Source organism: Molossus molossus, unplaced genomic scaffold (assembly GCF_014108415.1).
Source record: "Molossus molossus isolate mMolMol1 unplaced genomic scaffold, mMolMol1.p scaffold_m16_p_12, whole genome shotgun sequence".
In the NCBI taxonomy this organism is placed as follows: domain Eukaryota; kingdom Metazoa; phylum Chordata; class Mammalia; order Chiroptera; family Molossidae; genus Molossus; species Molossus molossus.
Window position 1 is genome coordinate 91050554 of NW_023425347.1, and position 23261 is coordinate 91073814.

General features: G+C 36.2%; 1 protein-coding gene across 7 annotated transcripts in view; it reads left to right on the plus strand.

The window, feature by feature from the left end:
- The window catches only part of EIF4G3 (eukaryotic translation initiation factor 4 gamma 3), a 319284-nt gene that overhangs the window by 235671 nt on the left and 60352 nt on the right, over nucleotides 1-23261 (plus strand). For all 7 annotated transcript variants that reach the window (XM_036256518.1, XM_036256520.1, XM_036256521.1 and 4 more), the window contains 6 exons: nucleotides 166-412; nucleotides 3614-3747; nucleotides 6496-6615; nucleotides 6950-7060; nucleotides 12781-12951; nucleotides 20593-20790. In XM_036256518.1, coding sequence (XP_036112411.1) covers nucleotides 166-412; nucleotides 3614-3747; nucleotides 6496-6615; nucleotides 6950-7060; nucleotides 12781-12951; nucleotides 20593-20790 — 981 coding nt within the window. The remainder of the gene's footprint in view (nucleotides 1-165; nucleotides 413-3613; nucleotides 3748-6495; nucleotides 6616-6949; nucleotides 7061-12780; nucleotides 12952-20592; nucleotides 20791-23261) is intronic.

Here is a 23261-nt window from a genome sequence, read left to right on the forward strand (position 1 = left end):
AAGTGTTTTAAGTAAACTTACATTTCTAGTACCATTTGCTGAGCACAGACATCCTTATCTTGAGTGACATGTTTTCCTATGCTTTTGGAGAGGATAGCTGTAAGTCTTCATGTGTATTTACACACAGTGGGAAAAAAATAACCTCTATGTTCACTTATGCTTTAGCTTACAGCTGAAGAGGAACTTTCCGGTGACAAAGTACTTGAATCTGAGCAGGATAAAATGAGCCAAGGGTTTCATCCTGAGAGAGACTCCTCAGACCTAAAAAAAGCGAAAGCTGTGGAAGAAAATGGAGAAGAAGCTGAGCCTATACATAATGGTGCTGAGATTGGTTCTGAGTGTGAAGGAATAGATGCTAACTCAGGCTCCACGGATAGTTCTGGTGAAGGGGTCACATTCCCTATTAAACCAGGTAAGTTTATCTCGGCCTCCCTGTGTACGTCTTTACTCTTACTGCAACCTTAGAGAAACGTTGCCTCCTTATAGTGAAACAGTGGATGAAGGAAGAGTCTCAGCATAATGTAATATTTACAGAAGAGATCAGCAGACATAGTTAGTGATTAGCAAATCCCTAGAGTTCTTTGTTGGTGAAAGTGTTAGCTGGTGCTGGTATTCTGCTTTACTGGCATTGGAAGTGCAGCTGGCAATGGGAATCAGTCAGCACTGGGCTGGTTGACTTCAACAAAGGACATTTAATTTTATTCAAATGAAAGGGATATTTCAATCCAACCGGTGTGGCTCAGTGGTTGAGCATCGACCCATGTACCAAGAGGTTGCCGGTTCGATTCCTGGTCAGGACACATGCCTGGATTGTGGGCCTGATCCCCAGTGGGCAGCATGTAGGAGGTGGCTGATCAATATTCTCTCTCATTGATGTTTCTATCTCTCCCTGTCACTTCCTCTCTCTCTTCAAAAATCAATAAAGGGAAAAAATTTTTTTAAAAAGAAAGGGATATTTCAGATATGACCATGTGCCTTAAGATAGTGTAATGATCATTTCACAAGGCTTCAACTCCACTGAGTCAGAAGCAGTCTTATTGCATCACTGAGCATCTGCAGGATTGCAAGTCCCATGCACAATATATACTAAACTCTAGAGAATCTTTCATCTTTAGACATCGTCAAATACATTAAACTTTTGTCCCAATACTGTGTAAACCATGGTTGACTTTGAGGTTGTGAAGCTATTTGGTGTGGTGGGTAGAGATGGTTCCTTTGATAGAAAATTTGGATAGGTAAAAACTTTTTTCTTATTCTGCCAAATCAGGAGTGACGTCTGCATTGAGGTAGGGTTTGAATGTTAAATATCAGACCCCAGAAATAATCTAGACCAATATTTTTCAAACTGCCAGTGTAAACCCATTTAAGAGGTTGTAAAATTAATTTAGTGAGTCACACCCAACAATTAAATTTTTTTTGTCTGTATTGATTTTACAGAGAGAGACAGATATAAACATCAATGAAGAGAGAACATCATTTAGCTGCCTCCTGCACATCCCCCCACTGTGGATCGGGCCCACAACCTGGGCATGTGCCCTGACCAGGAGTTGTGCTGGCGACCTCTTGGTGCATGGATCGATGCTCAGCCACTGAGCCATACCGGCTGGACAGAGCCAACAAGGTTTTAAAAGGAAAACAGAGTTAAAAAATGCCAGTGTGGCCATGGCCTGATTGTTCAGTTGGTTGGAGCGTCATCCCGTACTCCAAAAGGTTTCGGGTTTTGGTTCCCTGTCAGGGCACATACCAGGTTGCAGGTTCGATTCCCATTTGCAGCATGTGTGGGAGGTAACCGATCGATGCTTCTCTCTCATATTGATGTTTTTTTCTCTCTCTCTCTTTGTAAAATTGGTGAAAACATATCCTTGGGTGAGGATTGAAAGGGAAAAAATATATCAACGTGTTACTTGTAGCAAGGGTAATATTGTTTTGAGGAACATTTCATTTATATGTGTTTATGTTTCTTCCGAGTCATGAAGTCTTTCTATTTCTTGTTGTGAGTTGTAGTCAAAAATGTTTGAAAGCTACTGATCGCTACCGCCTTAATAAACTGCATTACTGCTTCTAATGGGTTTTATGAGACTGTAAGGTTATGCAATTGTAATTTTTTTTTAACCTTAGAACTCTAAATTATTCTAAACTATTCTAAATTATTCTATATTATTTCTGAACATCTAGGCTTATATTGTAGCACCATGCACTTGTGGCGACCACCAATCATTCTTAAGGAAATTAGGGCACTATTGTCATATTTAAGACTGCATTATATTTTTATATTTCAGTTTGGCAAGGAAAAAGTGTACAACTATAGGCCCAGCTATATTGACCAACTAACTGCCTTTTTCCCCTGCAATATACACTAGCAGTAATCAAGAAAAGGGACACTTTAAAATTTAACTCCAAATAAACTTATCTATATTTTAATAAATAAAATGTGGTAATAAAGATTTGATTGAAAACTGTACAATTCTCACAGACCATTAGCGAGTCTATGACCTACATATTAGGAACCACTAATAAAGAAGGATCCAGTGTACTCTCTCATGAAGAGAGCTGGGTCCTGATTTTGATGAGTTTTGTTAATTAAAAGAAAAAAATCGTGACTTTTATTTAATAAAACTTTTCAGAAATTTTTCAACTTTATTATAATGAGAGTAGAATTGTGAGTAATAATAGTTTTAACAGTAGTAACAACAGCAAAGCAAGTGTTATAGCAAATAATTTAAAATTCTATTAAAAATATTAGCTAAGAAGTGTTTAGTGCCCTGGACGGTTTGGCTTAGCGGTTGGAGCATTGGCCTGTGGTCCAGAGAGACCCGGGTTCGGTTCCCGCTAAGGGCACGTACCACGGTTGCAGTTTGTCCCCGGCCCTGGTTGGGTTGTGTGGGTGGCAGCCACTCGATGTGTCCCTTTCAAGTTGATATTTCTCTCTCTCTCTCTTCCTCTCTCTCCCTCCTACTCTATCTGAACAAAAAAATGGGAAAATGTCCTCGGGTGAGGACAAAAAAGAAGAAGTGTTTAGTTATCATGATTTGTAGAGAAAGATATGTGCATTCCTAGTTTAGTTGGTTCAGCCAGCAAGTACATTAGTTTATTTTCTTTAGATTAAACTGTAGGCAGAGAAAAAAATTCTTTATCTAGCACCTTAAACTTTTCAGAATCTTAAAGTTATTTGTTTTTGTGTTTTCTGAGTTTTTACCTTTTCCCCTCCAAAATAACATTTCCAAGTGAACAACTAAAGTATCCTTCTTTCCCTGAAACCAAGAATATTATCAAGATCCTTATTTCTGACTTACTTATAGGCATGATAGTTTATTTAATAAGATTGATTAAATGTCCATGGCCAAAGAATGGCTGCTTAATGTGTATGTGAAGTGGTTCCTATAGCAAAGTACTTTAGATTACTTGACTATCCAGAAGTGTCCAGAAGGCATAAAAGAACAAATGACATTTAAAAATCTTTACATTGCATTTCCTGATTGTAGCTCAGTGTTTCCTTTGTGTTTGTTTGTTAATGATGAGATAAAGTAAATATTGGAATCTGGTTTGTACTTTTTCTGGATATACATATAGTGACTTTATAGACAGTTGATTCTACCTATATCCCTTTTTATAGAATCCTGGAAGCCTGCTGATACTGAAGGCAAGAAGCAGTATGATAGGGAGTTTTTGTTGGACATTCAGTTCATGCCAGCCTGTATACAGAAACCAGAGGGCCTGCCTCCCATCAGTGATGTGGTTCTGGACAAGGTAAGCTGAGTACTCAGAGACTATCTCTTTGATATCTCTTATCAGTGGGAACTGGTTTTTATTATCAGTACAAATATGTGAAGTATGAGCAATATTTAGGAATTGTAAGACCAAATATTATTTGAATTAAAATATATGTTTAAGAATTAGAGTTTTCCTAAACATTGTTGGATTTTGGATTTCTTATACTATAATAATATTGGGGTTTGACCCATGTTTGTTGAAGTTTTAAAACTTATTTTTCTGCTTATTATGGCTATTTTTTAGTGATGTGGTGAAAATTGTTAGTTGGGCTAATTTAGCTGAAGTGATAGAGACCTCTTTCCTTATTGTTCTATAATTTCTATATGGAATTATAATGGCATTGAGGACAGGTCAGAAACCTAGGAACACAGATCAAATTTAAATAGGAGTCAACATAATTCAAATAATGTATATGTCAAAATCCCCCCCATAGATTCTTATAGTGATTAGTCTTTAATCCTGTGCAGATAAATAGTCATCCTTTATCTTCACATCTGATTTTAATGGTACATTCAGAAAATTAGTACAGTCAATGTTTATTTTGTCTGTTTATTAAATTAAAAGGAGTAAAGGCAGATGTTTATCTGCCAGGTATGTTTTTAAATCAGTGATGAACTAGTGCTGGTGATGAAGCTTGAAGTTTTTTTGTTTTGAAGAGAAACTATTAATCCCTAATCAAAGTAGAGGGTAAATATCTTATAGAATGAACTTCCTCTCTTATTAAGTTACTGTTTATCCAGACCTTATTCGTATTACTTTATTCTTTTATGGCAGCAGGTCTTATTTCTGTTGCTAAGTCTTTTCTTTATGTGCTTATCTGAGGACAGTTGAATGATTGGCAGGGCTAATTCAAGGCCGCTTCAGTGCTTCAGAGGGCACTCGCTATGTCCACTGAGTTAGGTTATTCTCTCAGAAAATATTCCTTCCTGGCTTCCTACTTTAACTGTTTCTGACTCTGGCCAATCATTAGTTGATTTCTTGCTGAGCTATGTAGCTTTGCTCAGTCTATAGTCATATTCTAGGCCTATACAAAGCCAGGTAACTTGGATTACAAAACAGACAAAATGAGATTTTAAATGAGTTACCACACATGAAACATAATCTCCTTTTTATTATTTTTATTTATTGTTATTATTATTTTTAATCCTCATCCAATGGTATTTTTACATTTATCATCAGATAGAGTGGGAAGGAGGGAGAGAGAGAAAGAGAGAGAGGTAGAGAGAGAAACATCGATGTAAGAGAGACACATCTACTGGTTGCCTCCCGCATGACCCAATCAGGGCTGGGGATGAACCACAACCGAGGTACGCGCCCTTGACCTGAATTGAACCCACAACTGATTGGTCCGTGGGCCGATGCTCTAACTCCTGAGCCAGACTGGCCAAGGCCACAATCTCCTTTTTTAAAAAAAAAAATATGTTTTAGGAGGCTATCTGGGGGGAAAAGGAGAAACATCTGTAACAAAAAATAAATTAATTAATAAATAGCCCTGGCCAGTTTGGCTCAGCGGTTAGAGCGTTGGCCTGCGGTCCGGAGAGACCCGGGTTCGGTTCCCGCTAAGGGCACGTACTTCGGTTGCAGTTTGTCCCCGGCCCTGGTTGGTCGTGCGGGTGGCAGCCACTCGATGTGTCCCTTCACGTCGATGTTTCTCTCTCTCTCTCTCCCTCCCACTCTATCTGTACAAAAAATGGAAAAATATCCTCGGGTGAGGATGGAAACCCCCCCCCCAAAAAAAAATTAATAAATAATGATAATAAAATAAAAATTAATAAAACATGTTTTTCCCGGCTGGTGTGGCTCAGTGGTTGAGTGTCGACCCATGCACAAAGAGATCGCCGGTTAGATTCCCAGTCAGGGTACATGCCCAAGTTGTGGGCCAAATCTTCAATGTGGGGCATGCAAGAGGTGGCCAATCAGTGCTCTCTCTCATTGATGTTTCATCTCTCTCCCCTTTCCCTTCCTCTCTAAAATCAAGAAAGAAAGAAAAAATTAAAATTAAAAAAAAATTAACTATCCTCTTCCAAAAAAAAAAAATATATATATATATATATGTGTGTGTGTGTATATATATATACACACATATGTTTTTATTGATTTTTTAGAGAGAGCAAAAAACATCGATAAGAAACATCAATCAGCTGCCTCCTGGTCGCCCCCTACTGGGGATCAAGCCTGAAACCCGGGCATGTTCCCTGACCTGGAATCGAACCAGGACCTCCCAGTTCGTGGGATGACACTCAATCCAGTGAGCCATACTGGCCAGGAATCCTTTTGAAACTCATTGTCCACTCAGACTACTTGCTGTTCTAATCATAAGTCAACAGCATTGAAACCAAAATGAGCAATAGCCAGATTTTCATAAGCAGGTGCTCTGATGTCCTGGTGAATATGCTGGATGAAAATCCTAAAATTTGACTCTATTTTATAGAATCTCAAAATAGTTTGTCTTGTGGTCCTTCTACTGGTCTTGTATAGTTCACTGATTATGTCTAGTCTCTTATTTGGATTATTAGGCCAGTTCAGTCCCACAGCATCAGAAAACCACTGTTGACCTAAGGGCACTAAGGCTAGCCCAAAAGAAGCTACTACTAGCACAGGTTCAGATTGGACTTTCATTGGTTCAGGATGCTAGTGGTTACCATTTCATCTGATACAACTCCTCAGTCTAAGTTGTTATCTGTGTGGTACCAGATGTGTTAAGCTTTCCTTTGCTTTATACAGATCAACCAACCCAAATTGCCAATGCGAACTTTGGATCCTCGGATTTTGCCTCGAGGACCAGATTTTACTCCAGCCTTTGCAGATTTTGGAAGGCAAAGCCCTGGTGGAAGAGGTGTACCTGTAAGTGCAAGTTCCTTACAACCCAATTAGAAACTGTGATAGACTTCATGATATCTTGTCTAAAGGCAAGAGAGTGGCTTTTATTCATTGATTCCTTTAAACAGGAAGAAGAGTAGAAGAGGTGAGGACTATTCTTTCCAAACTAATATTTAAGTAAATAAAATGAATACACTTAAGTCATTTTTAATTGAAAGAAGCCGGTCCACCTACAAATGGGTTAAAAAATAGGACCAACCTTGAGTATGATTCCTGTTTTGTTTTGAGGTGTCCTGATATAGTAGAGATCTCTGATGACTTCCAGCTAATGGTCATCTCTTTGTCCTTGTTTCTACAGATTTGCAAAGTGCAGAGCAGGCATGGATTGCCAATTCTGGAACAGAGCAAAGCCCCAACTTGCACTCCACTGGCGATGTTGCACCCACCCCTGAAGAGCCTGCCTCTAGGGGTGCGCTGAATCCTTTTTTTTTTAACAATAGTTTATGGTGTTATAAAATTTTATGTTTTGCTTTTTTTCCTTACTATAGCTTGTGAAGTGAAAATATGAACAAACGACACATACAAAAGAGTGCAGTGTTAGTAAACTGCAGATTGCTTTACACCCCCGAGTGGCAGGCTCTTCAGCGGTGGAAGTGGCATCACCAATGGAGTTATGCTGGGGCAATGCCCTGTGCAGGGTTTGGCAGGCTCGGCCTACTCCATGCTTTGTAGACTTGCAGAAAGCATGGGGGAAAGTTGCCAATGATGTGAATGCCTCTTTTTCCCAAGTTGGAGTGGCTCGAGGGCACTGAAAGTTCTGGAGGAGCTCAGGGTTCGATGTACATTTGCAGATCACCCTATTTTAAGACTTTTATATTTGTAAAAATATTTTGATGTGAGGTGACCCTTATTATTTTCCCAACACCTTTTTATTTCTGTAATGGCAACTTTTGAAACTTACTTGGAAATAAGACTACACCGCCTGAAAACAAATGTCACTTTGTAGGAATTTCACTTATTTGATTGCCAGCAGCCCGATTGAAGATATTTAAATGCATATACATCTTAAAGACGTCTTTGTGTATAATATTCTTTTCTCATACAGGTTTTAAATTTAACTTTATTTTCTCGAAATGCTAAGATAAAATTTTTATAGAATTTGAATTACCTCACCAGAAAGTCTTAGAGAGTAGCTCTTATACTTTTTTTTTTCAGCATTATTTTCCTTTTTTGGTGGTTTAAATTTATATTTCTGTCAGCATTTGTTTGTTTTAGTTTTGATTTATATCTCTGTTTGCCAAACATTTGAAATAATGTTGGTGCCATTTTGATTAATCTTTAGTTAATAGCATCTGTGGTTATCATGTTGGCTCAATTTTGTCATATGTTACTTGCACAAGGTATGAATTTCTACATCTCCTCTTCCAGTGTATGTTTTCACTTTTCATTACCAGGTTGCTATTGTCTGCTAATTAGGTAGACCAAAAAGGGAATATAGTGAATTAAGAATAAGCAGTATCTCTTTTAAAATATTGAAATTAGAAAGTAAATTTTAAAAGTAACTGTCACAATATATGTTTGCCCACTAATCTATGTGCTTACATATATCAGATATAAATGAGTTATTTGGTACATGCAAAGTAATATGACTGGAAATGAGCCATTGTCAAGAATTTGTATGGTCTCATAAAAGGTCAGCTTTACTTGTTTAATTCACTTTCTTTAAATAACTCTGTCATGTTGCCACAGCTAATTTTAAAGTGAAATTGTGATCTATTGCTTTAATGCAAGTAATTATTCTTTCACATCTCCCATAACTAACATATATTCTTCATTTAATTTGTCCAGTTTACTTTGGTATATTGGTGTAGGTACAATGGGAATTTCATAGGATGTTATATCTAACATAGTTAGGAATAATCAGTAATGCTGTTTGGAAAAAAGCAGCAGCCCTACTCTTCATAGTTCATGATTATATACCTTTAGTCACTTTTGCCAGCTTCCAAATTGGCTTGTAAATAATTACCAACCTAGAATGTTAATATTTGGTAGGTATTCTTCATAATATGGCTTAAATACCCACAACTCCTGGTATAAACTTTCCTGCGACAGATTGTTACCAAATATTTTTATTGCATAGCAGTTGTTTTAATATGTCATATGATGTTATATAAAATTTTCAAACATAAAGGTCTTTTGATGGACAGTAAAGTGCATAGCAATTGAAAGCACCCAGATAGTATCATCTCTGTAGCTTTTTAAAAATCAAATTACTTGGCAGTTGTAGTATTTCAATAGTAATCTGTTGGCAGACATCACAGAGAGTACCTCAAAAGAAATGTATTGAGCTAGGGTCTGTGAACATAGATTAGTAACTTGCTATTCATATTCATTTCAACTAACTTTGAGATTAGTTTAGCTATTATAAAACTTCTAGGGGCAAAGTTTTCCTGAGCTCATACCATGCTTTCCTTTCTCCTTGAAGGAACACTTAGTTATCTTGCTTTAAAAATTGCTAGTATGTATATTGGTCTTACTTTCTTTAGTTATTTAGGTAAGCAGAGATAGGAATAATATATATTAAATTCTAAAACAGAGATGGATATAATTTCTTATTTAATATATTTGAGAAAAATATATGAGAGTGGGTAAAAAATGTGAACTTCCTTCTCACCTGGGAAAAAAAATTGTGACTTACTAGTTAATGAACCCCAAATTTTGACTCTTCATTTTAGTTCTGTCATTTGTGGACCCTGAGCACATTATACTATGAAGTTCCTTTTCTAGCCATCAATGAAGATTGTCTCTCATTCAGTCCAGGAGACCAGGCTTTCTTTCTTTTTGTACATTTCATAACTCTTAATACTGGATCGTAGATTTTGTTTGCATTTCATAAATAAGCCATTCATTATATACAGTGCAACTTTTGAAGGATACTATGAATTTGACATTTTGCATTAAATTTTTCACACACAAAAAAAGGACACAAAATGTTTAAAGGTAATTACATCAATCTACATATCACTTTTTTAAAAGTTCCTTTTGTGCCCTGGCTGGTTTGGCTTCCACAGTTAGAGCATTGGCCCGTGGACCAAAGAGTATCAGGTTCAAGTCCAGTCAAGGCCACATACCTAGGTTGTGGTTCGATCCCTGGTCCTACTCAGGGTCATTTGGGAGGCAACCAGCTGATGTTCTCTCTCACATTGATGTTTCTCTCTCTCTCTTTCTCCCTCCCTCTGTCCCACTCTATCTGAAAATGAATGGAAAAATATCCTCAGGTGAGGATTTAAAAAAAAAAGTTTCATTTGTTCTTTGGTATTGATGGTGATACCTTACTTAATTTTAAAAGTGCTTTTATGTGCCTTATATTTTACATTGCATGGTTCTCATAACTTCTGTAGGTAAGACAAGCATTTAATATATGAGAACACTTAAGTTCAACAAAGTTAAGAGATTTGTTCACAGTAACTTAACTCATAATTAGAAGAATTGGACTCAAGAGTCCACAGTTCTTTTGGATTCTAATTTGCCACTTTTCTCCACCGCACCAGTCCTTGTAGACATTGATGTTCTAGACTGAATTCATTTCCAGAGTGTAAACATGAGAATATTAGGGATTAATTAATTAAGCATTTATAAATATACTAAATCTATTGAAGAACTCAGTATATTTGGATGAATATTTTTGAACAGTATCTTAATTATATCCAGAGATACAAATATAATTTTAAAATTTGTCTTGGGCACTTGCACATGGGTTATAATTTGAACTTTCTGTTCTTGACTAACAACTTATATTTATTATCTTTCAAAACTTTTTATTCATTTGAAACATTGTTGTTCTTTATTTAATAATATGGCTCACATCTCCGTGCTGTTTCTTTGAAATTCACATTTGTGTCTTGAGGCAGGTAAAGAGATGTGGTATAAATTACTTTCCAGATTCAAATCCTAAGGCATATTCATTGATATTTGCAGTATTTTTGGAAATGGACATTTTCTGACTTTATCTAAACATAATTAAAATTATATCTCTAAATTATGCATACTTTGGCTCTTACATGATTTTGATATAATAACCTTTCATTACACCCAACAACCTTTGTCCTAAAAAAATTTATTAGTAAATATGTGGATTAAGTTAAATGTCTTGTGATGTAATGGTATATTTGAACTTTATCCAAGCATTGAAAAAAGAGATTAACCCTAGTGAATTTGCAGTAGAATATATCCTGAATTATAAAAACTATACAATACTTGGTTTATGGCATTTTCTTAACAGAATTGTTTTGTCTGGGGTATCATATCAATATTTCCGTTATAGGTAATTGTTCTTATAGTGGTACTATCTCATTTAGCAGCTGTTTCTGGTCTGATGATCCTCTTTTATACCATACTGTTACCTCTGGGCTTATCTGACCTTCATTCTTTTCATGTTTACCAAATAGTCTGAGATCATATCATCAGTACTGAGTTCTTGGCTGGATATATTTGCCAAATTGGTGTGTATTGACTAGAAATTCTGACTTTTTTTTTTTTAATCCTCATCCGAGGACATTTTTCCATTTTTTGTACAGACAGAGTGGGAGGGAGAGAGAGGAAGAGAGAGAGAGGGAAACATCGATGCGAAAGGGACACATCGAGTGGCCGCCACCCGCACGACCAACCAGGGCCGGTGACAAACCGCAACCGAGGTACATGCCCTTAGCGGGAACCGAACCCGGGTCCCTCCGGACCGCAGGCCGACGCTCTAACCGCTGAGCCAAACCGGCCAGGGCGAAATTCTGACTTTTGATCCTGATACATTCTTGATACTGCCATTTCTAATTAGGGCAGATGGTGAAATATAAGAGAATAATTCTGAGAATGAGTCATAAATAAAGGCTTTTAAGCTTCTCAGCTTAGGCCTCAGACCATGCCTCTCTTAGAACCTGTCTTTTTATATAAAGCAAGGGTGGAGAACGTCTGGCCTGCAGACCTATAAGGCCTGTGAAATCAATACCAGCTAACATCACATGCCTCACCAAATTAGCCTGACCAAATATAGTAAGCTAATTTTTAAGTTGATAATTTTATATGATACTCGAATGATGTTATAAATATCCAAATGGCCCTTGGCAGAAAAAAAGTTCCCCACTCGATATAAAGCATGATATTGAAGTTTCTACTTCCTTTCCAGAAACTTTATATGAATTCAAAAGGGTAGTATTGGGGTACTAAGTGAGGTATGATTCTAGTCGACGTGTGTTCTGTGAAGCTTTTTTCTTTTCTCTTAAATGTAATGGCAGTTTTTACTCAGCATTTAGAGAATGCTATATCAGAAAACGTAAAGGCTCTCATACAACATATCTGGGAGGAGCAGAACTTACTATCAACCCAAATATTTAATCTTGCAAAATTATTTTCAAGCATTTGATATAGCAACCGTTGTGACTATTTTAATACAGAGAATGCAACTTTTAACCTCCCTCATTATCTTGCAGTAATATTTTTTAATATGACGACCAGTGTGACATGCCAGCATATACTGGTTTTAACAGAATGAGTACAGTGGGACTCTAGCAGGAACAAAGAACTTACAAAAAGAGGAAAACATTTTTTTCTGGGAGCAATTTAGTTTGAAATCATTAATGATGTAAGAAAGACTTATTTTAGTAATTCTCGCCCAGCAAATTTAGAGGAATCCATTAAGATCTGCAGTGAAGTTGGGTGTCTGTGCTGGAGAGAATTTTTGTGATAAGGTTGTATTTGCATTTCACACTGGAAGTTTAGAAACCCAGTTTTTGAAGTAGATTTGTGATTGATTATTACTACATGTGAATTTTTGTAGTTATGCAAAGTGACCCGTTTAAAGTCCAACTAGTAAAAAAAAAAAAATAGAGCTTCATTTAAGGGTAGTCTTTATTTGTGAACAACAATACCTTTATCAAATGTAATTTTCTGTCACTTTATTTCATTTAGGACTTAGGGTCTAAAATTATAGCAGTGGAGAACATTGCATTGATGATGTTCTAAATCCTCCTTCCTACCACCCTCCCAAAAAAGATCGCATCTAAATTGAGTGCCTAATACTCACCTTTGCATCCAGAAGTGTTTGGTGTGATCATCAGGCTTGACTTGAGCAGCAGAGCAGAGACAGAAAATTGTAAGGACTCTCTATAGATACAATAAAGAATATTCTTGTTCTAGTTGTTGAATATTGGACCACGGAGATCTCAACCTGGCCAGAGAAGAGAACCCAGGAAGATCATAACAGTCTCTGTGAAAGAAGACGTTCACCTGAAAAAGGCAGAAAATGCCTGGAAGCCCAGTCAAAAACGAGACAGCCAAGCTGAGGATCCTGAAAACATTAAAACCCAGGTGAGAACAGAGGCACGTTCTACCGTTGTTTTGGAATTATAATGATACTGTTTCAGCTTGTGATATTGTCCTATTAATATATTTAGAGATCTTAGTTGAAGATTTTTTTGTTATTTTTTTCTGTTATATGGTAAACATTATTCTAAAAGCCATCTTGAATACCAGACAACCTGTTTTCTCTGAAATTGCTTTGTGTATGCTTTTCAAAATAGACACTATGTCTCAGGAGTTCATAAATCATCGAATTCTATCATTTAGGCTTAGATCCATATTTGTTTTTATTAAAAGTGTGTTTAGCCCTGGCCGGTTTGGCTCAGCGGTTAGAGCATCGGCCTGCAGTCCAGAGAGACCCGGGCTCGGTTCCTGCTAAGGGCATGTACCTCAGTTGCAGTTTGTCCCCGGCCCTGGTTGGGTCATGCGGTGGCAGCCACTCGATGTGTCCCTTTCATGTCGGTGTTTCCCTCTCTTTCTCTCTCTCCCTCCTGTTCTGTCTTAACAACAACAACAACAACAACAACAACAAAGTGTGTTTAGATTCTCAGTGTTTATCCTATACTAGTCTAGTTAATATATTGCTTTATCTCTCCTTGTGAGGCCTTCATTTCTAGTAAGTTAAAATTAAGAAACCCATCTTGTTTTAGAGTCTTGGAAAAAATTGAATTCTTTGTATTTTTTTGTGCATATCTTGCCTTTAGATTTCCTTGGGGGTAAACTGAAAAGTTCCTTTAATCCACACAAAATTTTGTGTGTGTAAATAATGTAAAGCGTGATTTGTCTTTTGCTGTACTCACAATGCCAGCTCCTGTTCCTGGGTTACCTCTGCTGTTTTCTTTGGATGTTCTTGCTTGTAGGTACCAAAACTAGAGTTGTCTTGCACTTCGCACCTGTACCAGAGCCAGGCATCAGATAGCCAACTTTTCATTGTCTGATTTCTTATAAATCTTTCCTCTCATCAGCATCAGTTTATTATAGCAGTCGAAAGCTCCAGCTCTGGAGACAGAGGCCAATTCTGTTAGGCAGGTCTTAATCTCAACTGTAAAATGAAAATAGTAATATTATAGGACCATTGTGAAGATGAAATAAAGTAATATAAAGCACTTGGGATAGTTCCTGGAGCCCAGCTAGGTAGGTACTCAGCATGATGATGTTCCTGGATTAGAGATGTGCCTTATAAATCTTGATTTTTGATTCAACACCAACAGAGAATCTCATACATAGTAGATATTCAGTAAATATTTGTTAAATAAACTAATGAACAAAGTTGTTCAGTGAAAGTCAGGACTAAGATGAACTGATTCATCACAAAGCCATGCTGTCAATCCCATTTGGCTGCTTGCTTTTGTTCATCTTTCTGTTGATTGCCCCAGACATTTGTCCCTATAAATACATCTTTTTCCAGATTCACTGACGTCAAGTAAGTACTTAATCTTCCCTCCATTTCTTCTCAATGTTTTTTTGTTTGTTTGTTTTTTAAACCTTCTACATCCCTCCCTCCAGTTCCCCTGTGAAATGCTTAATGATAAGGGGCCTAAATGGCTTACAAAAGATAGGTAAACTTCCTGCTGGATCTTTATTATTAAAGATGTCTTGATGTCTTGTTTTAGTATTTAAGGTACTTATGTTAATGCCTTACTTCATTAGATTCTTCAAATTTATGAAGGAGGAAATAGATACTGTCTCTATTTTTCAAATGAAGAAAAATGAAGCTTTGAGAGATTAAGTTACCCACATTGTTGTCGTTGCTGAATAGTTCCTTTGCTGTGACTTATAATCTACATCCCTTTACTCCGTTAACAGAGTTATCCCCATTATTGATTAATTTTTATTTCAGAAATATCAGAATATTTATATTGACTGTTAATGTATCATTAATTAGTTTTCTTCAATGGAGAATAATTAGACTTCTTTTTTAGGGCCAATACAACTTTATTTTTCTTGACACATTTTCTTGTAAAGAAGGAGCATCTTTGCTTCATTCTCTCTCATTTGTGGGGTGGTTTTTTCCTTTATTGTTGAAAGTATTACAAATGTCCCTCCTTTTTTCCCCCATTGATGCCCCCCGCCCTTGCTCCTGCCCCCCTTTCCCTGGTGCCTTCACCACACTATTGTCTCTATCCATGGATTATGCATATATGCATGTAAATTCTTTGGTGAATCTCTTCCCACTCCCCCACTACCCCTTTACTCTGAGATTCCTCAGTCTGTTTTATGCTTCCATGTCTCTGGATCTATTTTGTTCATCACTTTATTTTGTTATTAGATTCCACATATAAATGAGATCATGTGATACTTTTGTCTTTCTCTGACTGGCCTGTTTCACTTAGCATAATACTCTCCAGGTCCCTCCATGCTATCTCAAAGGGCAAGAGATCCTTTTTTACAGCGGCTTAGTATTCCAGTGTAAATGTGCCATAGCTTTTTTTATCTGCTCATCCACTGATGGGTAATTGGGCCGTTTCCAGATCTTAACTATTATAAATAACACTGCTATGAACATAGAGGTGCATCTATTCTTTCTGATTGGTGGTTTAGGATTCTTAGGATATATTCCTAGAAGTGGGATCACTGGGTCTTTTGTGGAATTTTTGTTCTTCTCTGCATATGTATACACTGTGTTGAACTGATGCTCCTGCTAATTGTTATTCTGTGTCGCTCCTTTTTGTTAAATTGGTGGTTTTATTGTTGAGAAAAACTCTCTGTTGTTTGAGAAAACTCTCAGTCTGACTTTCATTCCTACCACTGTAGTTAACAACTTTATGAATGACCACCAGTGATCTTATTCTTCCTATGTCATAAGACTTCATCTTCTCCTTGAAGCAGTTCTAGTAAATCATCGCCTCATCATGTGTCTAAAACCCATACCATATACACTGCTGTGGTGGTTCCATTGCTGGGGTCTCCTGCTTCATCTTCTTCTGAAGGACTGATTTTTATCTCTCCACCTATCATTTAATACCTCATTTTCTCTCCTAACTTGTGCACACTAGTCCTCTGATCCTTCTTTGCTGTTTCCTATTACCAAAATAGAAAATTTTTAGTAACAATTTCTTCCTAAGATGTTTGTCCTTTCTAAAATGTGTTCTCCCCATTTCTTTCACTTGTCAGCTTTTTTTTTTTTTTTGGTTCTTAATACAGCCCAATCCTCATGTTCTTCTAAAGCAGTGGTTCTCAACCTTCCTAATGCCGTGACCTTTTAATATAGTTCCTCATGTTGTGGTGATCCCCGACCATAAAATTATTTTCGTTGCTACTTCATAACTGTAATTTTACTACTGTATTTCTTAGGCGACCCCTGTGAAAGGGTCGTTTGACTCCCAAAGGGGTCGCGACCCACAGGTTGAGAACCGCTGTAAAGGCATTTCCTGACTAACCCATTACCTCCTGTACCTAAACTCTTCCCTTCTCTGGCTCCTGATCTACCTCATGCGTGCTCTGTCACTTCACTGTGACTGCCTGTCTCTGCAGCTAAATTTCCATGGTCTGGAAGGCAGTAACTGTGCCTTAGGCTTTATTTGTGCCTGGTACAGAATTCGTTGTAGACGTTCAGTTATGGTGAATAAATGATTTCAGTAAATTTGTTGTTCTTGTTTGATGCTGCAGATTTTTTTAATGAAGTATAATTGACATATAACATACTACTTTCAGGTTTACATTGTCATGATTTGACATTTATATATATTGCAAAATGATCACAATTATTCTGGTTAATATTCATCATCATACATAATTAAATTTTTTTTCTTGTGATGAGAATTTTAAAGATCTACTTTCTTAGCAACTTTCATATATACTGTATATTACTTCAATAAATTACCTTTATAGCCCAGCTGGTGTTGGTCAGTGGATTGTGCATCAACTCATGGACTGAGAGGTCCCAGTTCGATTCCTGGTCAGGGCACATGCTCAGGTTGCAGGCTTGATCCCCGGTGCGGGGCACACAGGAGGCAGTTGATTGATGTTTCTCTCTCACTTCGATGTTTCTCTCCCTTCCTCTGTCTCTAAAATATAAAATTAAAAAAATATATATCTCCTCATTATCCTATTTTTCTAAACTTAAGTTATCTTCTGAAATATTTGAAACTGCCCTGGCCAGTTTGGCTCAGCAGTTAGAGCGTCAGCCTGTGGTCCAGAGAGGCCTTGGTTCAATTCCTGCCAAGGGCACATACCTGGGTTGCAATCTGTCCCCGGCTCTGGTTGGGCCTTGTGGGTGGCAGCCACTCGATGTGTCCCTTTCACATTGATGTTTCTCCCTCCCTCCCTCCCCCCCCCTCTGTCTGAACAAAAAATGGAAAAATTTCCTCGGGTGAGGATGATAAAAAAGAAATACTTGAAACTATTTGAAGGTTGATGTTTCTTATTCTTCATGTAAAACACAGTTTACAGTTTTAGACCTAAACAACACTATCTCAGTTGATACAGGCAAAATTAGAGAGGTACAGTGACTCCCCAGTCCCTAATAAACTTATTTTTTTCTTTACAAAAAAGAATACTGACTCACTGATGAAAAACTTGACAGTATAATTTTTTTTTTTTAATTCTCACCTGAGAGTATTTTTCCATTAGTTTTTAGATAGAGTGGAAGGGAGGGAGGAAGAGAGAGAGAGAGAAATATTGATGCAAGAGAGGAGAGAAGCATTGATTGATTGCCTCCCGCATGACCCCAACCAGGGCCAGTGATCAAACCTGCAACCCAGGTATGTGCCCTTGACTGGGAAGTAAACCCGGATCCTTTGGTTCATAAGCTGATGCTCCAACCACTGAGCCAAACTGGCCAGGGCAATTTTTTAAATTTAAATTTATTTATTTACTATCTCTTATCTAGAGAAAAGTGTTAGCATATTGGCACATATCTAAAAATTCTTCTATATAAAAATAACGTGTAAAGGGATCAAACAAAACATTTTTGCAGGCATTTTTGGCCACTATATCATGGTTTCATGAATTTTTGCAACTTAATATTTTTACTGGGACATAATTTACATTTAGTAAAATTTACTTTTTGTGTATAACTGTATAATTGTGGATAGACATCCAAAGTCAGGTAACTACCAACACAATCAAGAGAGATACAGAACAGTCCCATTAGCCACCCGAAGTTTCCTTGTACCACTTTGTATTCATCCTCTCCCCTCATGCCCACCTGTGTTAATCACTGATCTGTTTGTCCTTATAGTATTGCTTTTTTCAGAATATCATATAATTGGAATCATTTTGAATATAGCCTCTTTCACTTAGCTTATGCATTTGAGATTTATTCATAATAGATTTATTCACATGTGTGATTAATTCCTTCTTTCTTTATTAATGAGTAGTATTTAATTATTTACAGGATAAAGAGTTTCCAGGTTTTGGCAATTATGAATAAAACTGCTATAAACATTCATGTAGAGTAGTTATGTGAACATAAGTTTTTGTTACTTTTGGGGTAAATTCCTAGCTATGGAATTGGTGAGTTGTATGGTGTATATAAGTTTAACATTATCAGAAAATGCCAAACTGCTTTCCAGGATAGTTATTGTACCACTTTGCATTTCCATGGACAAGGCACGAGAATTTTAATTATTCCACATCTTTGTCAGCACTTGCTATTTTCTGCTTTATAAATTTTAGCCATTCTAATGGATGTGTGATAGTATCTCATTGTAGTTTTAATTCTACTTTCTCAGACAATGAGTATGTTACAGAAGCTCATATTTTTATATGCTTATTTGCCATTCATGTATCTTCTTTGGTAAATTTCTGTTTATATCTTTTGCCCTGTTTTATTGAGTGGTGTGTTTTTTTAATTGTTGAGTGTTGAGAATTCTTTATATATTTTGGATACAAATCCTTTATCAAATGTGTATTTTGCAAACATTTTCTCCCAGTCTGTGGTTTATATTTTCATTCTCTTAATATAGTGTCTTATGCAGAGTAGAAATTTTTAATTTTGATGATGATCAATTTATCAGTTGTTTCATTCATAGATTATGCTTTACAATCATATCTTTAAAAATCTTTGCATAACCGAAGAATACAAAGCTTTTCTCCTATGTTGCCTTCTAGAAGTTTGTAGATTTAGGTTTTACATTTTGGTTTGTGATCTAGTTTTAGTTAATTTTTGTATTATGTGCAAGGTATAGATAAAAGTTTTGGGTTTTTTTCTCCTTTTCTTATGGATTTCTAGTTGTTTCAGCACCATTTGTTGAAAAGACTATTCGTTCTCCATTGAATTTTCTTTGCAACTTTGTTGAAAATTAGTTCATCATATGTGTATGAATCTATTTCTAGACTTTTTATTCTGTTCCAGTGATCTTTGTGTCTACCCTCTGGCTAGTACCACACTGTCTTTCTATAGTAGCTTTATATACTAAGTGTAGAAATCAGGTTGTATGAGGCCTCCAACTTTGTATTTTTCCTAATTGTTTAGGCTATTCTAGTTATTTTGTCTTTCCATATAAATTATAGAATCAACTTCTTGATTTCTGCTAAAAAAAAAACAAAAAAACAAAAACATAACTCTACTAGGTGTTTTATTTTGATTGTGTTAAATCTATAGGTCATTTTGGAGAAAACTGACTACAATAATGAATCTTCTAATATACATGAACATGATATAGATCTCCAATTACTTGGGTCCTCCTTGGTTTTTTTCATCAGCAATTTCTAGTTTTCATCATACAGTTTCTATGGATATTTTGTACCATTCTTAGTTAAGTATTTAATGGTATTTGATGCTATTGTAAATAGTGCTTTTTTAAAATGTAATTTCTAGTTGTTTTGCTAATATATAGAAATATAATATTTTTATATTGACTTGTATTCTATAACCTTCCTACACTCATTAATCCTAGTATCTCTTTTTGTAGATTCTTTATGATTATCTATGGAGACAATCATATCTACTATGAAGAGAGAGTTTTATTTCTTTCTTTGCGCTCTGTATGGGTTGTAGTTCTTTTTCTTTTCTTTATTGCACTGACTGGGACTTCCAGTGTGATTTTGAATAGAAATGATGAGAACAGACATTTTTGCCTAATTCTCAGTATCAGCGGGAAAGCATTCATTTTGTCACCATGGAGTAAGGTTGTAGCTGTCCTTTTTCTAATTGAAAAGTTCTCTTCTATTTCTAATTTGAGAAATTAGAGAGTTTCTATGACATCATTTTAAGAGCTCACTTCGTATTCTATACAGTAATTTATATTATACCATAATTTAGACAAATTCCTATATTAGGACATTTTTTATTTATTATAAAGGGTTATGGAAAAGTTATTTTGGCTAAAATTTTTTAACCTATTTTTAAGTGTGAATAGATATCTAAAACTATAATTACTAGTTCAAAAGGGCATATCACAGTTTTAAAGCTTTTATTACACATTGCAGAATTGTCCTTAGAAATGTACCAGATGATACTCCTACCAGTGATGTGTGAATATACCTAGTTCCTTGAATTCTCATCAGTAGTGAAAATGATGCGCTATAATTTTTTACTATTTTATTAAAATAGATTTATTTAATTATTTTTATGATGTATGCACAATCCTTGTCAATAATTTGGGAAGTTGAACTTATATATTATAAACAAAATATTGATTGTTACAGAAAACTTTATATTGTCCCAGTTACTATAATGTTCTTTTTTGTATGTGACCCTTCTAGGAACTTTTTAGAAAAGTTCGAAGTATCTTAAATAAATTGACACCACAGATGTTCAACCAGCTGATGAAGCAAGTGTCAGGACTTACTGTTGACACAGAGGAGCGGCTGAAAGGAGTCATTGACCTGGTCTTTGAGAAGGCTATTGATGAACCCAGTTTCTCTGTGGCTTACGCAAACATGTGTCGATGTCTAGTAACGGTAAGAAGAGAGGAAGGAGTAAAACCAGAAATCTTCAAGAGGTATATTCTCCCCTCACTGCACATTCTTCCCAGAAGTGTTGTTGGGCAACGTAAAGGGGAGAATATATTTTTAGCACTTATTAATATAATATCCTATTGTATAAAAAGAGTCTTTAATAAAATGTATACTTACCTCTGGAGGGGTTATGGAGACTAGACTGCATTAGACACATGGTCCCATACAATATAAGGAAGATTGAATATGGTTTAAATTAGTAATTGAAATTTTTGTTATGGGCAAGCAATATTTCCTGGGGTGTCATTGTGCAGAAATAAAACAAATGCTTTCATTCATATTTATTTAAATTGAAAAACATGTTGTTTCTAAGTCTAGCCTCAGTGCAAATGATAGGATAGTTGTCATAAATGCTTCAAAACTGATAATTTCATCTCTTAGAAACTATTAGATTTCTTTCTCTTTACATTGTTCACAGCCATTTAATCTTCACAGCCTGTCAAATCTAGGGCAAGACAAAATGGGAGACCAAAGAGCTTCTGGTTAGTGTTCATTGTCCTCAATTCTGCAGTCATAAAACTGCCATGTACCGTCTGTGTTTTCTCTGTTACCAAGGTACTTGTGTCAGAAATGTTTGTCCTTTAACATTTGAGTTTTTTCTTAATTATCACAACTCATTGTCATCATGCCTTGCTGTGTAAGTGCAAAATTTTATCATTCCACCAATATTTTTGAGTACCTTGTGTCAAAGGTAGGTAAGTCTGTTGGTACTTTGAAGTTACATCTTCTGCCTTTAAAAACTCAAAGTCCATATTAAAAAACAAACAAACAAATAAAAACAGCATTAAGAAGTTAAAAAACCACTTACAAGGTTTGCTGTGATATTGCTATATGTTAATGCCTAAATGGATGATTTAGACCAGCAATTTTCAACCTTTTTACATCGTGGCACACATAAACTAATTACTAAAATTCTGTGGCTCAACAAAAAACTTATAGTTTTGCCACTCTGACAAAAAATAGGTAGAATTTTGATTCATTCACACTGGATGGCTATTGTTGTGTTGGCTCTTCTCATTGTTTTATTTGTCAATCTAAGGGAAAATAGGTCAATGCCCCTCACTAAATACTCAGGTATTGCATGTTTTAAAAATTCTCATTGCACACTGGTTGAAAATTGCTGCTTTAGACTGAAAAATAAAGTTGGAGGAAAAAGAAATCACTATGTACGTGGGAAAGTGACAAATTTCTATGAAGCAAGTAGAGCTTGAGATGGGCCTGGGAGGGTAGGAAGTTCAAGTATAGAGAAAGAATAGCATATTCCGGGCCGATTCAAGTCTGAGACAGCATGTGTGACAGAATGGTTACAAGCACTGGTTTTGGAGTTTCACGGTTCTAGGTTTAAATTTTTGTTGTTGTTAATCCGTACTTGAGGATCTTTTTCCACTGATTTTTTGAGAGAGTGGAAAGGAGAGAGAGGGAGAGAAACATTGCCATGAGAGAAAGACATCAACTGGTTGCCTCCTACACAACCCTAACTGGGACAGGGGAATCGAACCTGCAACCCAGGTGCATGCCCTTGAGCAGAATCAAACCCGAGACCCTTCAGTCCGCAGGTCAACACCTTTAACCCCTGAGCCAGCCCAGCCAGGGCTAGGTTTAAATTTTTAACTTTAAACTTTTAGGTTAAATTTCTACTCTGCCAGTTGCTTAACTTGATGACTTTAGGATTGTTACATAACTTCTTTAAGCCTCATTATTAATCCATAAAATTAGCTCAGGTAATCCTCCCTTCCCTCCAAGGCAATCAGTGTGAATGTATGCTTCCACAGTTTTCTTTATATTTATAAAATCATATATAAAGCCCTGGCCAGGTGGCTCAGTTGGTTGGAGCGTTGTCCCGTGCACCAAAAAGGTTGCAGGTTCATTTTCCAGTCAGGGCATATACCTAGATTATGGGTTCCATCCCTGATCATCAGCTGATCCATGTTTCTCTCTCTCACTCTCTCTCTCTTTCTCTCTTCCTCTCTCTCAAATCAATAAAAAAAATACACATATGTATAAAGAGGTTTCTTTTGTTTTAATTGAATTATATATGTTGTTTTGCAGTTTGCTTTCACTTGATATGTTTTGGGCATCTCCCTAGGTCATTACAGGTAGATTTTACTCATACTTTTTTTTTTTTGCAGTTGCATAATATTTCATAATATGTATATATCAAAATTTTTGTAACGATTCTTTTCTTCCCCCCACCTCCTGCCCTCATTCCATTATGTTGTTTTTAGTGTTTTTGTTTTGAGGTTTTTGTTTATTTTATTTATTTTTATTTATTTACTTATTTTTTATCCTCACCCGAGGACATTTTTCTATTTTTTGTTCAGATAGAGCGGGAGGGAGAGAGAGAGAGAGAAACATCGATGTGAAAGGGACACATCGAGTGGTTGCCACCCGCACGACCAACCAGGGCCGGGGAC